Consider the following 19931-nt stretch of genomic DNA (forward strand, 5'->3'; position numbering starts at 1 on the left):
CGGTTTACGCTTTTTCTGATGTTAGGCACAACTTACCACCCGGCTCATGTAAACTGTATTAAAAAAAAAAATAAAAAATAAAAAAAAATGCTGATTTAAGCAAAACGTTATACAAAACCGAGGAAAATAGAGTGCATGTTCTTTCCTCTCACATACATCATTATGAACTGACAGGGAAAAATGAAAAGCCTGACACCATGATTGAACGTAGCACAAAGGTTTTAAACTGCCACTACTTACTCGGTGGAGATCTTTTATGTCCCGAACGTGCTCACGAACGACAGCATCATGCAACAAGTATGATTCGGGGCTCCAATGAAGCATCTGAAAGGCTAACTGATCAAAAGAACTAGAACTCCATCGACAAGCCATTTGTGAGGGCAAAACTGTCTGTTTCTAGCGGAATCAAAGTAGCCAAATTAAGGCAATTCGTACTTATTGTGGTAAAGCAAAAGAAGAAAAACAAGCGTTCAGGGTATGAACGTCATGGCTATTGTTCTGACACAGAGGCAGATGAATGGCCTAGCTACTGCATTCCATCTGACCATCGGTCCACACCGACCGGCTCCTGAGGTAGACCGACAAAGGTTTGATTAAATTGTCCGTTCGTTCTACTTACAGGGTGTTTCTTTCCTCTTTATTTTTTGTTCTTTTTCGAGCCAGTTCTCTGGATGCATGGATAAGAGTCTCTGTTCTGTCGTTCCTCTCTGAGTAATGCGTCATTATTGCCTTTAATGCAGCGCACTCCTGACCTGCAGCTGTACGGGAGATCCTAATGGAGACTGTTCGGTGCAAAAGCGCACTTTCAGCTATTACTCTTGATGTAGCTGAGAAATTTGGTGCCAGACACTCTTCTTCTCAGTCACCCACACACAATCTCACACGCGTTCACACGCTCTCTGCGTCAGTACTTCCTTTCGGACTGGGCCAGAACGCAGGGTTTTGTAATAAACTGGCAACATTTTATCTGCCTACACAAAGCCTTTACTGTAAATCCTTCAAGGTGACGGAGAAATATTTAAGAAGGAGCAGCAAAAACTGATCTGTTAATCTTTTTTTTTTTTTTTTGAGAAGCTTTTTTTTGGGCTTGACTAAATATAGAGGGGATACGTAATGTCTGGAGTGTGTGTGTGTGTGTGTGTGTGTGTGTGTGTTGGGGGGGGTTAGTAAGAACAGAGCTGGAGGAGAAGAAACAAAAGGCTACAGTTTAACACGTAAACAATGTCCATTTCCAACTGATGGAAGTCTGAGGGTGGGCCATGGAAAGTCTCAGGATGGGTCATCAGTAGTCTCAAGCTGGGCCATTAGGAGGCTTGGGGTGGACCATTAGGAGTATCACGGTGAGCCATCAAGAGTTTTTCACGGTTTCAAGTGTTTCGGGGTGGACCTTCAGGAGTCTCAGGCTGGACCAATCAAAAGTGTGAAGGTAAGCCATCAAGAGTCTCAAGGTGGGCCATATATAAGGAATATAAGGATGGGTCATAGTAAATTTTTATGATGGGCCATCAGGAGTCTCGTTTCAGAGAGGACCGCGAGAAGCTTTAGGGTGGGCCATCAAGAGTCTCGATTCAGTAGTCACGCTGCTGGAAGCCTCATCTTTTGTAGTGATTGGGTGCGTCTGCGAAGGCAAACTTAAGCCTGTAGGCTTCGGCCAGGAGCACACTCACTTCCTCGTTGCCCCAGTGCATGGTGGGTAAATTCTGCAGCAGGATCATTAGGCCCTGGATCAGAGAAACAGAAAGAGAAACTTAGTTACACATCTTTTCACTCAGGAAAAAGTTTTTTTTTTTTTTTTTTTGCCAAGAAATTCTACACACAACCTACACCTCTCCAACACAGACGCACACCTCGCCAACATTACAGAGAACAGGATGAGACTGCCAGGAACTGGTTAAACACACCACACAAACAAACGCATACCTAGCCAAAACCACACTGAGGAGGACAGAAATGCCAGTTGCTGGTTACAAACACACACATAAACACACACACACACACACACACACACACAGACTCGTATGTCGCCAACATCGCACTGAGAACGAGCGGGTCGCCAGAAATGGCTGATACACAGACGTAAACACAAACACAATTGCACGATACAAAAACAAACACCTCGCCAAAATCACACAGACGAAGTCCGGTTCCACACAGAAAGCTGTATATATATATACACACACACACACACACACACACACACACACACACACACACACACACACACACACACACACACACACACACTTTACCATTGAGAGTGCAGCAGGAAGCTGATTTCAAACACACACACCTCTACAACTTCACACAATAAAATATGCTGCTGCCAGGAGCTTGTTATACACACATACCCTGCCAACATTGCAACATGGACCTGGAAAACCAAATGCACTCTCGCTCTCTCTTTCTCCCTCCCTTCCTCCCTCATACTCACACACACACACAATACCAAATACTGTGTGGCCAGGATCTGGTTACACAGAAACACACACATTGGCAGCATTTTACTGAACAGGAAGCGTTGCCAGGGGCAACCTCATGTCTGCTGGGAGGGCGGGAGTAAGGGAGGTGGAGATGCTGCGCCTCGCAGCTGTTTATTTTTTATTCTGCAGGGGTCACACTGAGCTATAACACAGCGCATAGCGCACACGGTAAATTATTTTAACTTTCAATCAACACGTCTTTGCCTTCTCAATCTTGGCGAGGCACTGGAGTGTGAGGCGTAAGCTGTTTCGATGTGTTTGCCCCTCTGTGGTCGCTCGGTCAGGACCTGGAGAGAAACAGCCCATTTCTCTTTGCTACAGAAAGCAGAGTGTAATTCAGTGACAGTGCGCCGGCCCGGCTCCAGGCCCTGAAAGCCCACAGTCAATGAGTGCATTAGAGGAGCTTAGAGAGGAGGCACAGCCTCAATCTCCCAGCCTAATTCACCTAGCCGGCCTGCCATGATGGAAGAGAATGACTCTGCTTAACTGCTTAACAGACACAGAGAGAAAGAGACAAAAAAGGAGCTAAAAGAAGGAAAGAGAACTAGGTAGAACTAAGAGAACTTCGGAGACACATGATTAAAGAGCAGGTACACTCAATCCATAAAGGGTATCACGGTACCACAGATATTAAACGTTCCGAAAAACTCTCTCAAAATTCAATTTTTTCCCACCCTGACACTACAGTTTCCCCTTATATTGTCAAATCTCCCCAAATTTCCCCAAATATTGTCGAAAAAAATATAATCATTGGTCAAGGCAATGATCACATGAAAAAAAAAAAAAAAAAATGGAAAAGCATGATCTCTGTGGTTTTAGATGGGCTGGGTTGAATACTGTTGATAAGCGAAAGGCCAGAGGAAAATTTAAGCTGCCAGGAATAATGCTCAAATAATCACTCTTTACAATCGCGGTGAGCAAAAAAGCATCTCAGCATGCGCATAACATCAAACCTCGGGCAGAATTGGTTACAATATAGCAGGCCACGTTAAGGTTCACTCATGTCAGCTAAGAAAAATACTAAAGTGCTGATTAGCTTTCTTAATAACTGTTCAGTTTAGATGTGTCTTTGCCCATAATACCATCAGATTCCTCTTCTTGGAATTGTGATTTTTTATTTTTTTTTGACTTGACTTGTACTTGCATGATTTTATACACTGTGCTAATGCTATATGATTGGCTGATAAGGTAACTATTTACTATATATTCTTACTAGGTAGGGCAACATGATGGTTAGATCATTGGATTTTAGATCTGAAGGTCATGAGTTCGAATCCCAGCCACACCAACCTGCCTCTCTTGGGGCCTTTGAGTTGTTCAGTTGTATAAGTGAGATAGATGTAAATTATCCTGGATAAGAGCGAAATGCCATGTAAACAGTGTCACTATAGACTCTTCCCAGGGCACTAGAAGGCAAATTGAGATTCCGTACTAAAAACAAAGCGACTCCCCTAATCTCCGCTGAATATCAGTAACTACTCACATGCAAAAATCACTTTGTTTATTTGCCTAGAAACGGCATTCTCGCCGTTTATCACTGACTCTGCCGAGCTGTCCTGTCTCTCAGTTCTCTGTTTTATGGCAGGCGGGCGAGAACGCAGTCATGTTCCAACAATTCACACCGCCCAGCTCTAATCTGTATTCAGGCAGGCAGCTGAGCTCCATCATTTTTTATCAGCATTAGCACTCAAAAACATCAGGCTGTGTGCAGGAAACAAAGATTTAAATAAAAAAAAAAACTAAATAAGAACATTATTAATGTTTGTTTTTAAACCCAGTGTTTATTAGAGGATCCTAGCAGCCTTTCGATTCATCTGGCAACTTCTACACCAAACACGCATTACAAAATGGATATGTTAAAAGAATTGATGTCTTGCATTTTCCTTTGACTTGAGCTAGGAGACCCAAACCTGTTCCAACATGACAATGCTCCAGTGCACAAATCCACCATCTGACCTCAATTCTATTGGGATGAATATGAACGCTGACTGCACCCCAGGTCTCCTCACCTCATATCACTACCTGACTTTAATAAACCCCTTGTGGCTGAATGAGCAAAAATCTGCACAAGCAAACTCCAAATTCTAGTGGAACATCTTCCCAGAAGAGTGGAGATTATTAGAACAGAAAATGAAAAATAAATGTTGATGGGATGTTTGAAAAGCACATACGAATCTTACAGCTCAAACTTTTGTCCATATAGTGTATTTTCACTAGAAATAATATCAAATATAATTATAATTAATATTAAGTTTACTATTAGGCGAATGGAAAGAACCATTCTGTTTTTAAATGCTTTTTTGATTTTTTATTTCAGGCTTTATTTAAATAAATAATTGTATTATTTGAATAGCAGTTCGTTTGCAATAAAATAACTCCAGACTATTTTAAGCTCAAACTTTGGTAGAAGAAATCTCTAGACATAATTTGGGAGGAAAAAAAAAAGAAAAACAATTCTTTTAACAGAAAATGTTAAAATAATAGATTTTCCTGTATACTTGTTTTTACTTGCCAATGTAATTTCTTTGCAGAAAAGGTTGATTTAATATAAAAGCAAACGCAGCCATCAAGCAGGTCTTCACAAACGTGCAAAAGCAAAAACGATTTAAATTCTCAACCAACAAACCAAGGCTGCCTATTAGGAAACAGAACACTGAAAAGGAACACAACCCATTAGCTGTGAGTAGAAACGTGAATAATTGTGAAGTAATATTCAGCACACAACAACAAGAACAGAAAAAAAACAACACATTTCTCATGTGATCTGAGAAAAAATTCTGAGAAAAAAAGAAGACCAGAAACACCCAGAACAACTAATTACTGCTAAATCTATTATTACATGCTGTCTAATAATGTACCGAACTCTAAAAGGGAACATATCCACTTAACAGGTGAAAGACATAAGCCATCCTTTCAGCACAAAAAGCCAGTCCCCAGCCTGGAAACAAAAGCTCTTTTGGTTGTAAGCAGTGCAGAGGAGCCTGCTGGGAATGTTCGGATTATTTCAAGTCTAATGCATGCGCAGCATTAGGTCTGCTGAGCTACTCATATCCTGTTCATTATGCACGTGATTAGCAACCTTATGTTGGATTCAATTCAATTCATTTATCTGTGGGTCACCTGTGAGCATTAAAAACAGCGTATATTTCAGTTAACACCAAACTCTCAGTGTTTCCCCTCTTTCTCCATCACGCTGCTCACGGTCCAAACGGATTTTTACACTAATTATACAAATCGCTTTTATCTCGGCCTTATTATGTACCGCGTTTTACAGAGCTACAGCAAATAGCAGCTACCGCCCATAAAAAATAATAGAAAGGTTGTTTCCATAGCACCGTTTCAAATGATTAGAAATGCAGCTCGGAATAAAGTTTCTTCGCTTCACAGCTTTATTATTTAATAACAAATCAAATTAGGACTTAATAAATTTATGTGCAATTAGGACTTGATAAAAAGAACATCGATTACAAAAAAGAAACATAAAACACAATACAATAAAATACAATAGTAGTCATTCTGTAAAAATGCTTTAAAGTGTGTAAAAAAAATAAAATAATAATAAATCGCCAAAAAGTGTAAATACATTTAAATATGAAAATCATTGAAAATATTAGAAATATTTGGTAAATAAATAACTACAATAATACATTAACTGTCACACAAAAAAGCCAATATAAACAAATATGAAAATGGAAAAAAATCTATAAACTATAAAATAAAAAAAAAGGTACAACAATTGAAAAATAAATATAAAACAAGGGGAAAATGTTTTTTTTTTTTAAAAAAGGAAAAAGAAATATGGAAAAATATATAGTATAAATACATTTTTAGAAAATTGTGTGATTGTTGCAAATGTTGATGAAATCATTCTATATTTTCTTTTGGATTAATGTATTAAAAATAATTAATTTGTTCATAAAAAAAAAAAAAAAAAACCCTAATCCAAGCTGGTATTAATCTGTTTCCATAATGATGATACATCAGCATTAGCTATCCATGTCGAGCTCCATCAACACTTTTAATTTCTCATTTTTCTTACGCACCCATAACATATCGTTAGACTCGTCCGCTCATCAGCTACACACATAATGAGACCGTCTACCTAATCAAAATGGTCATCTTATCACGGTTTACATTTAATAAGAAGATTAAGATATTAATTACACTCGATGAACCAAGCCAAATGATTATATGAAAATGATTACATAATCCAAAGATCTGCAGAACTTCTAAGCATGACTAATAGATAAGGGACAGTTCATTTGATATGCACTTTAGGGACATGCCTGTAAAAATTTAGACGAGTATTACGCTTATGTCAGCTAATGCGCTAGAGTAACACAGTTATCAAAGTTCATCAGTAATATCCAGCGCAGCTTTAGCGACGCGCCTTGTCCCCGGTTCGGCAGTGAAACCCTCCCGACATGGTATATTTAGATAAACAGGCAGCAGACGAGCGCGATCCCGTGATAACTCGCATGCTGTTCCCACGTATGTCATGCACCAGTGTGAGGATGATAAGTTGGGACAGTACTTAATCAAGTCACGCTGTTCAATTGCACACTAATTACAATTACCACAAAGCATGCAAAGCAACAAAACCAGGGTGATGATCAGGACATACGAACTGGGAATGCTTTTCAGGGCCGTGCAATAAAACCATGAAAGGATTTCAACACTGCTGCATCCAATTTGACCTTCTCAGATGCCAGTATGCAATGTGGATTTAACTTTTTTTTTTATTGCGCTCTTCTGTTTGTGACTTATCTTCGCACTTGATTGAATTCTGCTCTTCAACTGAACATAATTGGTGCAGAGCCCAGTGGATTTCGTGCTGAACCGATAAGGATGGGGAAGAGTCGATCAATTACGGGTCCGGTCCATGCCGCTTTTGAACAAAGTGACACTCTCGGACTGATAAACTGCCAGCGCCGATGACGCCTCACTAATGACTGCTCCTGCTCGGTTTTCACAAGCAGACTACAGTTTGGCCAAGAGGAGCGATTCGCACAGCTTTCTGAGCACTGCAGCCACGATAATGGACGACTTCTGGCCTTCTTCGCACCGGGTTCCTCTGAATTTGCAGTAATCGATGAGCGAGCTCAGGACCGGAGGTGCGCTCACTCCATCAAAAAGCCAGAAGCACAGCCCTGTAGCTCCTCATGTTTTAAACATCCATGTGACTAAGCAGTTGAGAAGGGTGATTGATCCCAGGCCAATTTATAAACACCTTTGTTTAGAAGGGCTTTGATGAGCTGACGATCGCAAGGCTGTAGCTTTAGCTCAAGGGGGGGGGGGGTTATGTGGACATTGCATAGGTTTGTAAGCACTTCTTCATTTTGGCACAAAAAATGTTTTTCCCTCCCTTTCTTTTGTCGCAAATGCAACAATCCATCAACACAGTGTTTTAAAGAGCATTTAGAAGGGGAGGGATGGCACTCACTCTGGAACAAGCGAAGATAAAGGATAATCAATCATTAGGCGCACCTTAAACGAGGCTCCTCTCACAGGCCTGGGGTTTGAACGAAATTGGTAGTTTCCTGATGAATGAGATGGGTTTTCTAATAATCTGGAGGGTTACAACTCACCCAATCTCTCAAGTCCCCTAATAGAGTCAGGACTATATCTCATTCCAGGGATGAAGAGAAATTCCAGAGCATCGCTCCAGAAAGAAGAAGTACACAACTAGTATTGTCTCATTTTTTTCTTATATGTGGCACAATCATAATGGAGTATAGGGGTTGCATTAGTTCCTATGTAATGGACAGCTTTCACATCTGGAAAGGACTCAACAAAGCTGAAAGGTAGATGGAGGTTTAAGAGCAACAAATGCATGCATTTATTAGCAAGACAAATCTCCTGCATCTATTACACCAGCATGGCCCAAGTGTTCCTAACTTTCTAAGTGAGTGCAAACAAAGCATTTCATTAGATGTTGTTTAGTGAGGTTAGAGCTGTCACGATTAAACCAGCATTACCTGTCATTTTCCCCGCTTGTTTGGAAGTTCATTAGGACTCTGTGAGAGATACTTAAATGCTCCACAAAGTAACAAACCATAAAAAAGGAGAAGCTGTAGTGAAAGTATGAAGCATACGGAAAGCTGTACATATTAATGCCACTCACAGCTACATAATCATCATCTTCCTTAAATAAATGTTTCGACTGCTCCCTTTAGGGGTCATTCATCTCCATACCCCCCTGTCCTCTACATCTGCCTCTTTCAAACCAACTACCTGCATGTCCTCCCTCACCACATCCATAAACCTCCTCCTTGGTCTTCCTCTTTTCCTCCTTTCTGGTGGCTCCATCCTCAGCATTCTCCAACCGATATACCCCATGTCCCTCCTCTGCACACGTCCAAACCATCTCAATCTCACCTCCCTCACCTTGGCTCCAAAACGTCCTACATGCGCTGTCCCGCTAATAAACTCATTTCTAATCCTGTCCATCGTCGTCACTCCCAACGAAAACCACAACATCTTCAGCTCTGCTACCTCCAGCGCCACCTCCTGTCTTTTACTCAATACCACTGTCTCTAAACCATACATCAACAACAACATTTTAGATTATGCCGAAAATTCTGAAGGACTACACAAACTTTTTAAAACTCAATTGTTGTGTAAGCATGTTTATATGAAGTTTATATAAAAGTATTTTTACCTACTAAAAAGGAATCATTTCATGATCATAAGTTTGTGGACACTTGACCATAAGATTTATATACAATGTGCTTTTTGCCCATTCTGCATGTAGTATAATAACTATAACATTACTATAATATTCTCCACTCTTCTGGGAAGATGTTCCAATAGACTTTGGAGTGTGCTTGCGGAGATTTGAGCTCATTCAGCTACAAAGACGTTAGCAAAAAAGACAGCTACAGATTTAGGTGATAAGGCCTGGGGAGTGTTAAGCATTCCAATTTATCCCGTAGGTTTTAAGCTGAATTGAGTTCAGAGCTCTATAACAGGTCACTCAAGATCTTCCACTCCAACCCTTTCATGCTGGCTTTATGCACAGGAACCAGGAGCGGGGAAAAATGTGATGCATTGTCGAACTTTGTGGTAACAGTTTGGGAAAGAACCATGTATGGCTAAAACCACATATGGCTGAAAAGCACATACATTCTTAAAGAAAACCCTTAAAACTGAGACGCTTATTAACAAATAATAACCTTAGTGTTAAGATCAAACATTATGCTCTGAAAATCCTTTCTGAACCTTTATAAGTCAGTAAGATGGTACGATGGTTTCAGCTGTTGGTAGAATCCAATGCAATATCATTATCATCTAAATAATGTGAATTTTTTGCCCCCAAAACTCAGCAAACCGTCGGGAAAGTAACATGAATGCCGAGGGCCAAAGCTGTAAGTCAATCAGGCAGTGTGCTTGCGCGATAAATTAAGAGTGTGTGCTCCCAGTTATTCACCACGACAGCGAATCCATTTAGTTTTGGCTCTCTGAACCACCTGAGGTGGAACAAGACAAAGCATTAAGAGCTGATAGTTGCTGGTTTTTAATTTAGCGGTATAATGAATGTAACTACGGAGTGCTGTGTGGGGTTTTTTTGGTCTGTTTTTCCCCCCTCTCCTCTACCTTCCTTGTGTTCCTTTCTTTTACTTGTGGTTTTATTTATTTATTCATTCACTCTTATGTAAGACATGAGCACAGGAAATGAAATGCTACTTCTATTTTTCCTGCTGCTCCTGCAAGTAAGAGAGAGAGATGCTATTCAGTGAAGGCGATGGGTCTGAAAAGAGACGGAGGCGCGTCGAAATGTAGGAGCGGTGCACATGTTAATGCGGGTAAATAAAGGCGTTCGGGCGCGTGAACGGACAGAAAGCGAGCGGCCGTTAGTGGCCTGTGACGCACGTTTGAATTTAGCTTGAAGTGTTATGAGACACCGAAGAGCACTCAAACCCCAAATACATTCTCGGGTTATTAGCACTGCGGGCTAGTAACGAAGCGGGGGGTGGTCAAACACGTCTCTGCAAGGATCTAGTAGAACATATCACAGCCTCTGTATCTGTGAGGGCACTTTAATTAATACCTGCATTCACTTAAGGCTAATTTCTTTGCCTTGAGGAGAATATGAGAGACATTTCTGTAGCCTTAAACCATGGGTTTCTGAAGGTGCTCGTTAAAGCCTGTGCGCAGTCCGCCAGACGCAAAGCAATAACGCCTGCCATGGGGTTTAACGCGTTCCATCGCTGCTGCAAACTCCATTTAAATCAACCAATTAAAAGTCTAAAGTGGGATTGATTTCTCCGGGTCTCTCTCACACCTATCCATCCCACGCATAACCGCATTATCTGCGCCTCGCACCCCCAGAGATGAATCTGACACTCGGAGGCACCGACTTCTTGATGTTGCATGTGTGTGAGCGTACAATGCAGCAAATGAGGGTCATGACCTCGGGCCCTTGCACCGTGGCTTGAGAATTAAGAGGCCAGAGTAATTGATTTGGATGCGAGAAGGAGCTGTGCCCTCCCTGGCAAGACGCTAAGTTAAGGGCAGGTAGCATATGGCATGTCTGCAGTGTGTGGAGACTCGGGCACTGAGAGGTGATGGCTGAAAAAAAAATCAATAATGAAAACCCTTCACACTTTTGCTTAGCCGCATGCACAGGACAGCCAGTGTTGTAAACGGTACATAACTCCCAGAAGCGCAGCAGTAACATCTGAAACGTGTTCATCCGAAAAAAAAAAAAAAGGGAAATTAGTCCGTAAACGAAAACTAAAAAAGCGGGGAAAAGGTTTCCGGTCCGTTTCATTAGCTCCTCCGAAGGCTTCCTCGTTATGTGATAAACAAACCCCTAATGAGAGCTCATTTACTGCATATTGCCCTTGCTAAATGCCAGCAGGCTTTGGCATTTGGTTGCGCGCGTGGCGGGTGGCGGCGCACCGTGGTGGCGTCTCGCGGATCAAATCTCATCTCGCGCGCTCGCAGATTAACCTGCGAGTTAAAAAAAGAAAGAAAGAACGGTAATCATGGGCAGCGTCTTTACTTGGCGATGATTCTCAGTAAAGCGGACGTTCGCCCACTAAAAACGTGTCGGGATAAAATTTTTGTTTTACCCCCCCCCCCACACACACACACAAAAAAAATGTATAATAATAATTACTTTGCTCCCTTTCTCCGAAGACAAACACCGAGCAGGAAGCATTGATCGGCAGAGCTGCTCGTTTAATTAGGCAGGAGCGAGTGTGTGCAGCCGGGGCGGACGCTGACCTGCAGGACAGGAGGGACACTTTTAGATTCCCATAAAACTACAGCGCAGTGACCCAAAGTAACAGAAGCGGGGGGACAATGCTAGAGAAAAGGTCAGCACACAGAGAATGACTGCTTCAGGCAGACTGAGCTACACACACACACACACACACACACACACACACACACACACACACACACACACACACACACACACACACACACACACACACACACACAGTCTCTGAATAGAAATAGAAATATACAAGACATGAGGCTGCTGCATGAGGAGTCCACTGTGCTCTTCTCTTCTCCTCTAATTCTTCTCATTTCACTGATGCTCTTATTCTCATCGGATTTTTCCATTAATCAGGTCAGTTTTATCCTGACATGAATGCAGTAACATTCAGTAACATTCAGTACAAAATGCCTTTGCTCTTACAAAAAAGCAAAACTATTCGAGTGTACCACCTGCACTGATGGTGGACTGTTGTGGGGAAAGCTACATGTCACAAACCACTGGAAACTTGTGGAATTTGAGAGGCTTTCTGTATTTGGTGAATGATTCTGATGTTGTAGAGAACAAGCTATCTGCAGAATCGACTTAATAGTCGATTCTTAAAATCTAGCGCACATTCTAGGTGTTTGGGCTACAACAATTGACGTACCAAAGTTTGTGGACAACTGACTATAAGATATTCACATGTGCTTTCTGAACATCCCATTCCACATACACCAATCAGGCATAAATAACATTGACGTTATGAGCGGTGAAGTGAATAAATCTGATTATCTCTTCATCACGGCGCCTGTTAGCGGGTGGGAGATATTTGTCAGCATGTGAACAATTTATCCTCAAAAGTGATGTGTTAGAAGCAGGAAAAATGGGCAAGAGTAAGGATTTGAGCGAGTTATTGTGATGTCTAGACGACTGGGTCAGAGCTTCTCCAAAACTGCAGCTCTTGTGGGATGTTCCTGGTCTGCAGTAGTCACTATCTATCAAAAGTGCTCCAAAGAAGGAACGGTGGTGAACCGGCGACAGGTGGTCATAATGTTATGCCTGATCGGTGAATGGTCCTCACTAGTGTTATAATAACCTCCACTCCTCTGAGGAGATGTTCCTTTAGATTTTAGAGGGTGCTTGGGAAGATTTGTGCTCATTCAGCTACAAAACATTTACACAAGTCAGGTAGTGATGTAGGTGAGGTGAGGAGGTCTGGGGTGCAGTCAGTGATCCATTTAATCGCAAAGGTGTTCAATAGGGTTGAGGTCAGAGCTCTACAGCAGGCCACGGTCAGCTTTTTCTCAGATAGCCACATATTCACGCAAAATGATTTCAACAGGTGTTTAAAATGCTCTAGTATTAACTGAGAGTGCCTGGAAGCCCCTCCCCTTTTCCTATTTCACAAACCTTCAACTAATAATACTATACTTTCTTTCGGCTTCTCCCGTTAGGGGTCGCCACACCGAATCATCCGCATGTTCGATATGGCACGTTTTTTCGCTGGATGCCCTTCACAACCCAACCCTCCTCATTTATCCCGGCTTGGGACCGGCACTAAGAGTGCACTGGCTTGTGCAACCCTAATGGCTGGGGTCGGTTCCCGGATCGAACCCGGGCCGCAGCGGTTAGAGCGCCGCATCCTAACCACTAGACCACCAGGGAACTCTTCAACTAATAATAATAAATGATAATACTACGGTTTAATGTAAAGCCTGAAGCTGAACATCATTAACATTAGACAAGTATATAGTTAACGTCTGTGTACTTTACAGTTTAGCAACGAAGTGAACGTTTTCAGGCACGAATGGTCGAAAACCCTGTATGTTCGACAAAAAGAGAAACAAAATGACATGATGAATGAATTTGAATACATTTTTTTCCCTAAAAAAGATTCAATAGGACTACAAGAAAGTGTCGAATCTCACGCCAAAGAAAAATGGTAATAATAATTAGATCATTCGTTATTTTATTTTTTTTAAATCTACCACCCAGCCGAGTTCTGTGATTGCTGCTGCTGGAGGTTTTGTGCTGAAATAATGACTTCCCGGGCAGAATCCGACTTCCCTTGATGTGCATGTGCATTACAGAGTCGCAGTCCCAAAGTTTCATGCTGAGTAGACATTTCCTCCGTTAGATTTTTGTACATGTTGCGTTCAAGTCCTTGAACATGGTTATTAACCTCTAAATAACCAGCTGGATGACCGACTGGCATGAAATAATGGTTTTATTTATTATTATTTATTATTATATCAAAATTGCGTATCTATTCATTAAAACCTCGTTCTTAGATTCGACCCATTGATATACCTCGCGATGATGAAGTGATCAGTGGGCAGGAAACCATTTATTGGTGAACTTGCAAGGAAAATATTTCATCGTGACCTTTCGCAATTCTTGCACTCACAGCAAACTGACTGTTAATGAACACGAAGACTAAAGCGAGCAGGGTCACCCAGTAACTTACAGAGAGGATGAAGAGCTCTCATGCAATCGCTTTGCAACAGGAACCCAGGCTGCTAATCAGTAATCCGGTATGCTGATATAAAGAAGATGAAGAACACTAGATCCGGTGTGGGGGCCATAATCATTTCTCAACACTTTCTCCCCTTCAGTCTCCATCTTTCACTCCTCACAAAGTAATTAACTTCATGGTCGTCCTCATGGGCGCGTCTGAGTTAAGCTTCCTAGACATTCCGCGACGATTTATAACTGCCCCTGCGAGTTTCCCAACAGTACAGACCACTAACAATCCAGTGTGGAGGTCTGAGTCCACAAGGCCAGTGACTGTGTGAATTCTGATGAGGGATGGAGCCGGAGTGAAGACCCTGCACCACACCGTGCAGTCTACTCATGGTTTAACCTGCACACTACGACTGGTGAGGGGTCACGAACGATTTGTTCATTCTGAACGAGTCTTCAATGTGACTCGGAAGAAGGAGCATTCGTGATCCTTTAGTTTATGGACAACAAAACTAGAGTGATTTTATGATGCAAATGTATTTACTTTGACCGAACTAATCTATTAATGTGGAGGTGTTAAACTTTATTTTTATTGAAATATCCTCAATTAGCATGAAGAACAGATTTACACACTCTTGGCATCCGGAAAGTTTGTTTCTTCAAACATTCGGCTGAAATATTGCCATGCCTCTTGTAAAGAAGGTGTTCTTCACTAGCTGGATATTTCTTGTGATCCGTTTCATCCCAGAGCAGTTCAATAGGATTCAGGTGCGGTAACTGGGAAGGGCATTTCATGATAGCTAACACTCCAGCTGACTGTTTGCTCTCTGAATAACATTCACAGTAAAAATTTTTGAATGTCCATTTCGACTCTTCGTCTTTTTGTATGGCGAATTTGGATCCAATGGAATTGCATGGAGTATGGATGAACCATGTTGGTTCAGATTCCTTTTACTAAGAGTTAGTCTCCGACCTTCCCCGCTCCGAAACAACTCCAAACCATTACGCTTAAACCTCCATGTTTGAATGTGGGTGGGAGGCAGTCTGCTATCATCTTCCCTTCTCTTCTCCATCTTACATAAGTTCTGCTGTTGGAGCCAAAAATGTCAAACTCATCTGTCCATAGAACTTTCATTCGCTGACCAGTTCTTGTGCAGTTTTAACTTTAACCCTGTTACTTTGCATATGAACAAACATATGTGTCAGGAATATTATAAAAACAGGTTTTTCCAAACTTCTGACACTGAATATATGCTATAGCACGTCTAAAGTCTCTGTATGTGACTTTGACAAAAGAACAATGTTGAGAATTGAAACCTTTCTAATGGCCAGACTGGGAAACTTTCGTAAGCATTGGGATAGACATGGACAATTATGGAGATATTTGGGATGCCTGTATTATGCAAACAGAGAGTGTGACTATGATTACAGTGTAGTGCATAATCCCATTCTTGATGTCACCCAAATCAGGATGGGTTCCCTTTTGAGTCTGGTTCCTCTCAGGGTTTCTTCCTCATAACATCTAAGGGAGTTTTTCCTTGCCACATGCCATGGCTGCTCAGGGATAAATACACATAGTTTACCTTAACTCTTGAATTCTGTAAAGCTGCTTTGAGACAATGTCAGTTGTGAAAAGCGCTATAGAAATAAACTTGACTTGACTTGTAGTAGACCGCTAAGTAAAAGACTAATAGTAGTAGTATATCTATAAGAAAAAGAACATTTGATTTGAACTGATAAACTAAAAAATATATGCAGGTTTTTCAGAACAAAGGAAATAAAAAGAAATAGAACTGTTTATGATTTATGGTTACAGTAAGTTCGTGAATACAAAAAATTGCAAAATCAAATTAAAAGATTGATATATATATATATATATATATATATATATATATATATATATATATATATATATATATATATATATATATTCCTTACATTTTATAAATATATAAATATTTATTTATTGTTTTTTTTTTTACTTTTACATGGCAAAATGAATATTAGTTTGAAACCAGAGATCATATTGGATTGAGTTTCTGATCGAATCCACTGATGTGTCTTGCATGTAGGAACCGAACACATCTTGTATTAAAACTCACCACCGTTCATTTGCTCATGCTTTACAAAATCAAATAACAGAAGCCAGGATGCTCCTTTGAAACAGTATGCAAAGAGCTTTGACACTATAAGATAATGTCAGCAGAAAAGATTTTGCTCTTTTGCCGAGAGATTGAAGAGTTGAAATTGTGAGAATGCAACAGCTATCCATAGATGGGAGGGGCCTTCTCTCTCTCTCTCTCTCTCTCTCTCTCTCTCTCTCTCTCTCTCTCTCTCTCTTTTTATCCGCACAGTTTATCCCTTATGCCTTACGCCCTTATGCCTCGATGGAGTTCTCTTCAATTGGAGACCACTCTGTGCAGCTGGGGATGGATCCAGATTTACAGCCCAAAGACTTATGAAGCTGCTGAGCAACCTAATAACTTTGAGGATGGATTTGGACTGAAATTAATATCAGGACCACAGGTTGCATGAACAGATCTGCATTAAAGCATGTATTGTTATACACCAATAGAACCTCAATGTTGCTATACACCAATGGAACCTCAATGTTGCTATACACCAATGAAACCTCAATGAATGGACATTCGGTGCCACTTAGACGAGTCTGGTTCCTCTCAAGATTTCTTCCTTATACCATCTCAAAGTCACCACTGACTCGCTCATCAGGGATAAACAATTACTGTATGAGAAACAAACATACACATTCTTTTATACGACCGTATAACTGATTTATCTGTGTAAAGCTGCCTTGAGACGATGTCCATTGTAAAAAGTGCTATTCAAATGAAAATTAATTGAAAAATGTAAAAGACTTTCTTCTCTGTCAATCACAGAAACACTGGCCAATCTGTGTGTGTTTGAGTTCACCTGCTGAGTGTGTTACACTGCCCTGTGATGCAGCATAAGCAGCAGTTTTACATATCAAGTAAAAAAAAAAAAAAAAAAACGTTACCATGTTCAGCACTAATACATGATGGAAAACAGCGAGCTGGTGGGTGGTCATTGACCACTGAATACATCATTTTCACTGATCTTTCCTTACCTAATCTGAGCATCCTTTACTCAGGATCGAGGTCTGGCCTTCCACCACTTTCTGTTCATGTAATCGTGCAGTTCACATGAGTGTCACTGTGCAACATAAGCAAGAAACTATGCGAATGATAAAAAGTGGAAAAAAAAACCCAGCAGCTCTTCCCAGTGCATTCTGCAGCCCACGGTAAGTGAACAAGAGGGTGGCTGAGCAGAGACTAATGCGAAAAAGAGACTTTGTGTTGGTGTAGAAGACCTGAGGAGGGCAGAGACAGATGTGTGTGCCCTATGCTTGTGGGTGGCTCTTCTGAATGCCAAGCGGAGCCTGGCTAACTGCTGCAGTGGTGCTGCAGAGAATCATACTGAATCAGTGGGCACTGTAAACACAATCAATCAACGCACTGCCCTGTAACACACACCACACACACACACACACCATGCACTCCTGACACCCTGGATATTCAAAACTCCACACACACACACACACACACACACACACACACACACACACACACACACACACACACACACACACACACACACACAACTCCTTAAATGCATGCATACACAATCTGAATCTGCAAAGACACCAGGGAGACAAAGCAGGAAGAGGAGAAAGAAAGAGAGCATGAAAAACAAGGGCTAGTGAGGCAAGACGTTGAAAAAGGGAACAAAAGAGTGTATAAGTGTTTGGCATACAAGGCTGGCAAGAGAGAAATGTGCTAATTGGTGTGTACTGAGTTGAAAAAAGAGCACTAATAAGATGCGGTTCTGTTAGAGATCAGCTGAAAGCGGCCTCCTCAACCTGTCTCTGCAAACGCTCCGGGATTTTTCCCCCGCTACAACCCAACACTGAACCGCTGGTTTAGGAGGGATGGGAGTTGGGGAATAAAAAAAAAACAAAAAAACGCAGGGGTCCCCGAAGACCAGACTGAAAAACACTGACCTGGAGATAAACTCATAGGCGGTAAGTGGGTTTCTATGTGGTGCTGCCTCGGGCCACAAGTAACCAAGAGGGACTTCAGAAACTCGCAAAATCTTCCTCATCCAAACTCTTAACTTACCATTTATCTTGGGGATGGAGTGAGAGAGAAAGATGGAGGGAGGGAGTGAGTGAGGGGACAACCGTCCAATGTCACCTTAAAGCAGCTGCCACAGTCATCACACTAATGCACCTGCAATGACCCAGTGACCCCCAGAGTTAATGAGGATAGAGGGGCTTGAACGAGGACACTTTCTGCAGCTCTGGGAGTTGAGAGAGACATGGCAAACACACCAGACACACACACACACACACACACACACACACACACACACACACACACACACACACAGAGACAAATAGGAACAGTTCCAAACTCACCTGGAAGTCCCTCTCCTCCAAGATCTCCTTCCTCCAGTGCACCAAGAAAGCAGCACACACGTACAGGTGGAAGTGGGAGAAGCCCTCGGGCTCGGCCTGATGGCAACATACAAAACAGAGCAAGAGACCGATCAGAACACAAGCAAGGAACGAGAGTGGATTAATGAGCCCGTCGAGAAATAACTGGGCCAAGGTCAGATAAACTGCGAAGGCTTCAGGACGTCCCCCATTCACTCTAACTAATCGAAACAATCTGTTACATACTTCTACAAGGTTTACGTGAACCACGGCTTACGGAAAATACTCAAATACGTTGTTCATTCTGAAGAAAAACGTAGCTATTTTGATTTTTTTTATAGAGCATAACCCTCGAGAGTATCGAGGTTGCACTGTACGTCATTTAGCAAAACAGAGCAATTTACAGTATCGTATTGCACAAACATTACAGCATATATGTTTATAACGTTGGTAAAAATGGCAAAAATTGGGCTTTAGAACAACAAAAACAAACAAAAAAAAACCCACTAACACAGAGACAACTGAAATTTGTCGACCACTGGCAAAGCGGGACATGCACACATCCTGGCAGCATCCCAACGTATCGTTCCTCAAATTCTTTGCTACGTTGGCGGTCGAATCGTAAAATATTTGTACAATTTTGGCGTACCGCTGTTCGTCTCCGTAACTCCGCGTAACATCTGCATATTCACCGACCATCGACATGACATTAAAACATTATGAGAGATGAAGTGAATCACACTGATTATCTCTTCATCATGGCACCTGTTAGTGAGTGGGATACATCAGTCAGCATGTGAACATTTTGTCCTCAAAGTTGACATGTTAGAAGCAGGAAAAATGGGCAAGCGTAAGAATTGAAAGCGAGTTTGACAAGAGCCAATTTGTGATGGCTAGACGACTGTTTGTGTTTTTTTTTTCTAACTAATGAGTAAATGCACTGACTGATCCAGAGCATCCTGAATAGTGAAAACCCCACAAACAAAGAAAACATCCCTCATCTGCATATGTACACATGATCCCAGCATAAAGCCAAAAAACACATAACGTACGATGCAGAACAGGTGATGACCGGCGCTCTGAGGATACGAGCGCTCTGTAAGCCGTGCACAGCACAAAGTTGTTTCAGTTTGCAGATGCGAGCAAACACGAGTCAGCATGTGCAAACAGACAGACGAGAGGAGGGCGGCCATTGTTCAAAGAGCATAGATTCTATAAAGGGCGTGAGCAGCGTGGTTCCTACGGCCGGCTGTGAGAGAGCTTCACACAGCGGAGACCACAATCATCTTTTATGCTAGCCACA

At 41.7% G+C, this 19931-nt stretch overlaps 1 protein-coding gene and 1 long non-coding RNA gene across 5 annotated transcripts in view; both read right to left on the bottom strand.

Moving 5' to 3' along the window:
• Positions 1-636: 636 nt before the first annotated feature.
• Positions 637-19931, bottom strand: part of tbc1d22a (TBC1 domain family, member 22a) — a 188100-nt gene continuing 168805 nt past the window's right edge. For all 4 annotated transcript variants that reach the window (XM_083528470.1, XM_083528471.1, XM_083528472.1 and 1 more), the window contains 2 exons: positions 18611-18706; positions 637-1721 (listed from right to left, as the gene is read on the bottom strand). In XM_083528470.1, coding sequence (XP_083384596.1) covers positions 1593-1721; positions 18611-18706 — 225 coding nt within the window. In that variant the 3' untranslated portion in view covers positions 637-1592. The remainder of the gene's footprint in view (positions 1722-18610; positions 18707-19931) is intronic.
• On the bottom strand, positions 3609-14646 carry LOC310719232. Its single transcript, XR_014531399.1, has 5 exons — positions 13367-14646; positions 11896-13107; positions 8442-11841; positions 5703-8381; positions 3609-5115 (listed from the first exon to the last, which is right to left on the bottom strand). It is a non-coding gene; the product is annotated as an uncharacterized lncRNA (long non-coding RNA).

This window comes from Silurus aristotelis (assembly GCF_946808225.1).
Source record: "Silurus aristotelis genome assembly, chromosome: 24".
Classification (NCBI taxonomy): domain Eukaryota; kingdom Metazoa; phylum Chordata; class Actinopteri; order Siluriformes; family Siluridae; genus Silurus; species Silurus aristotelis.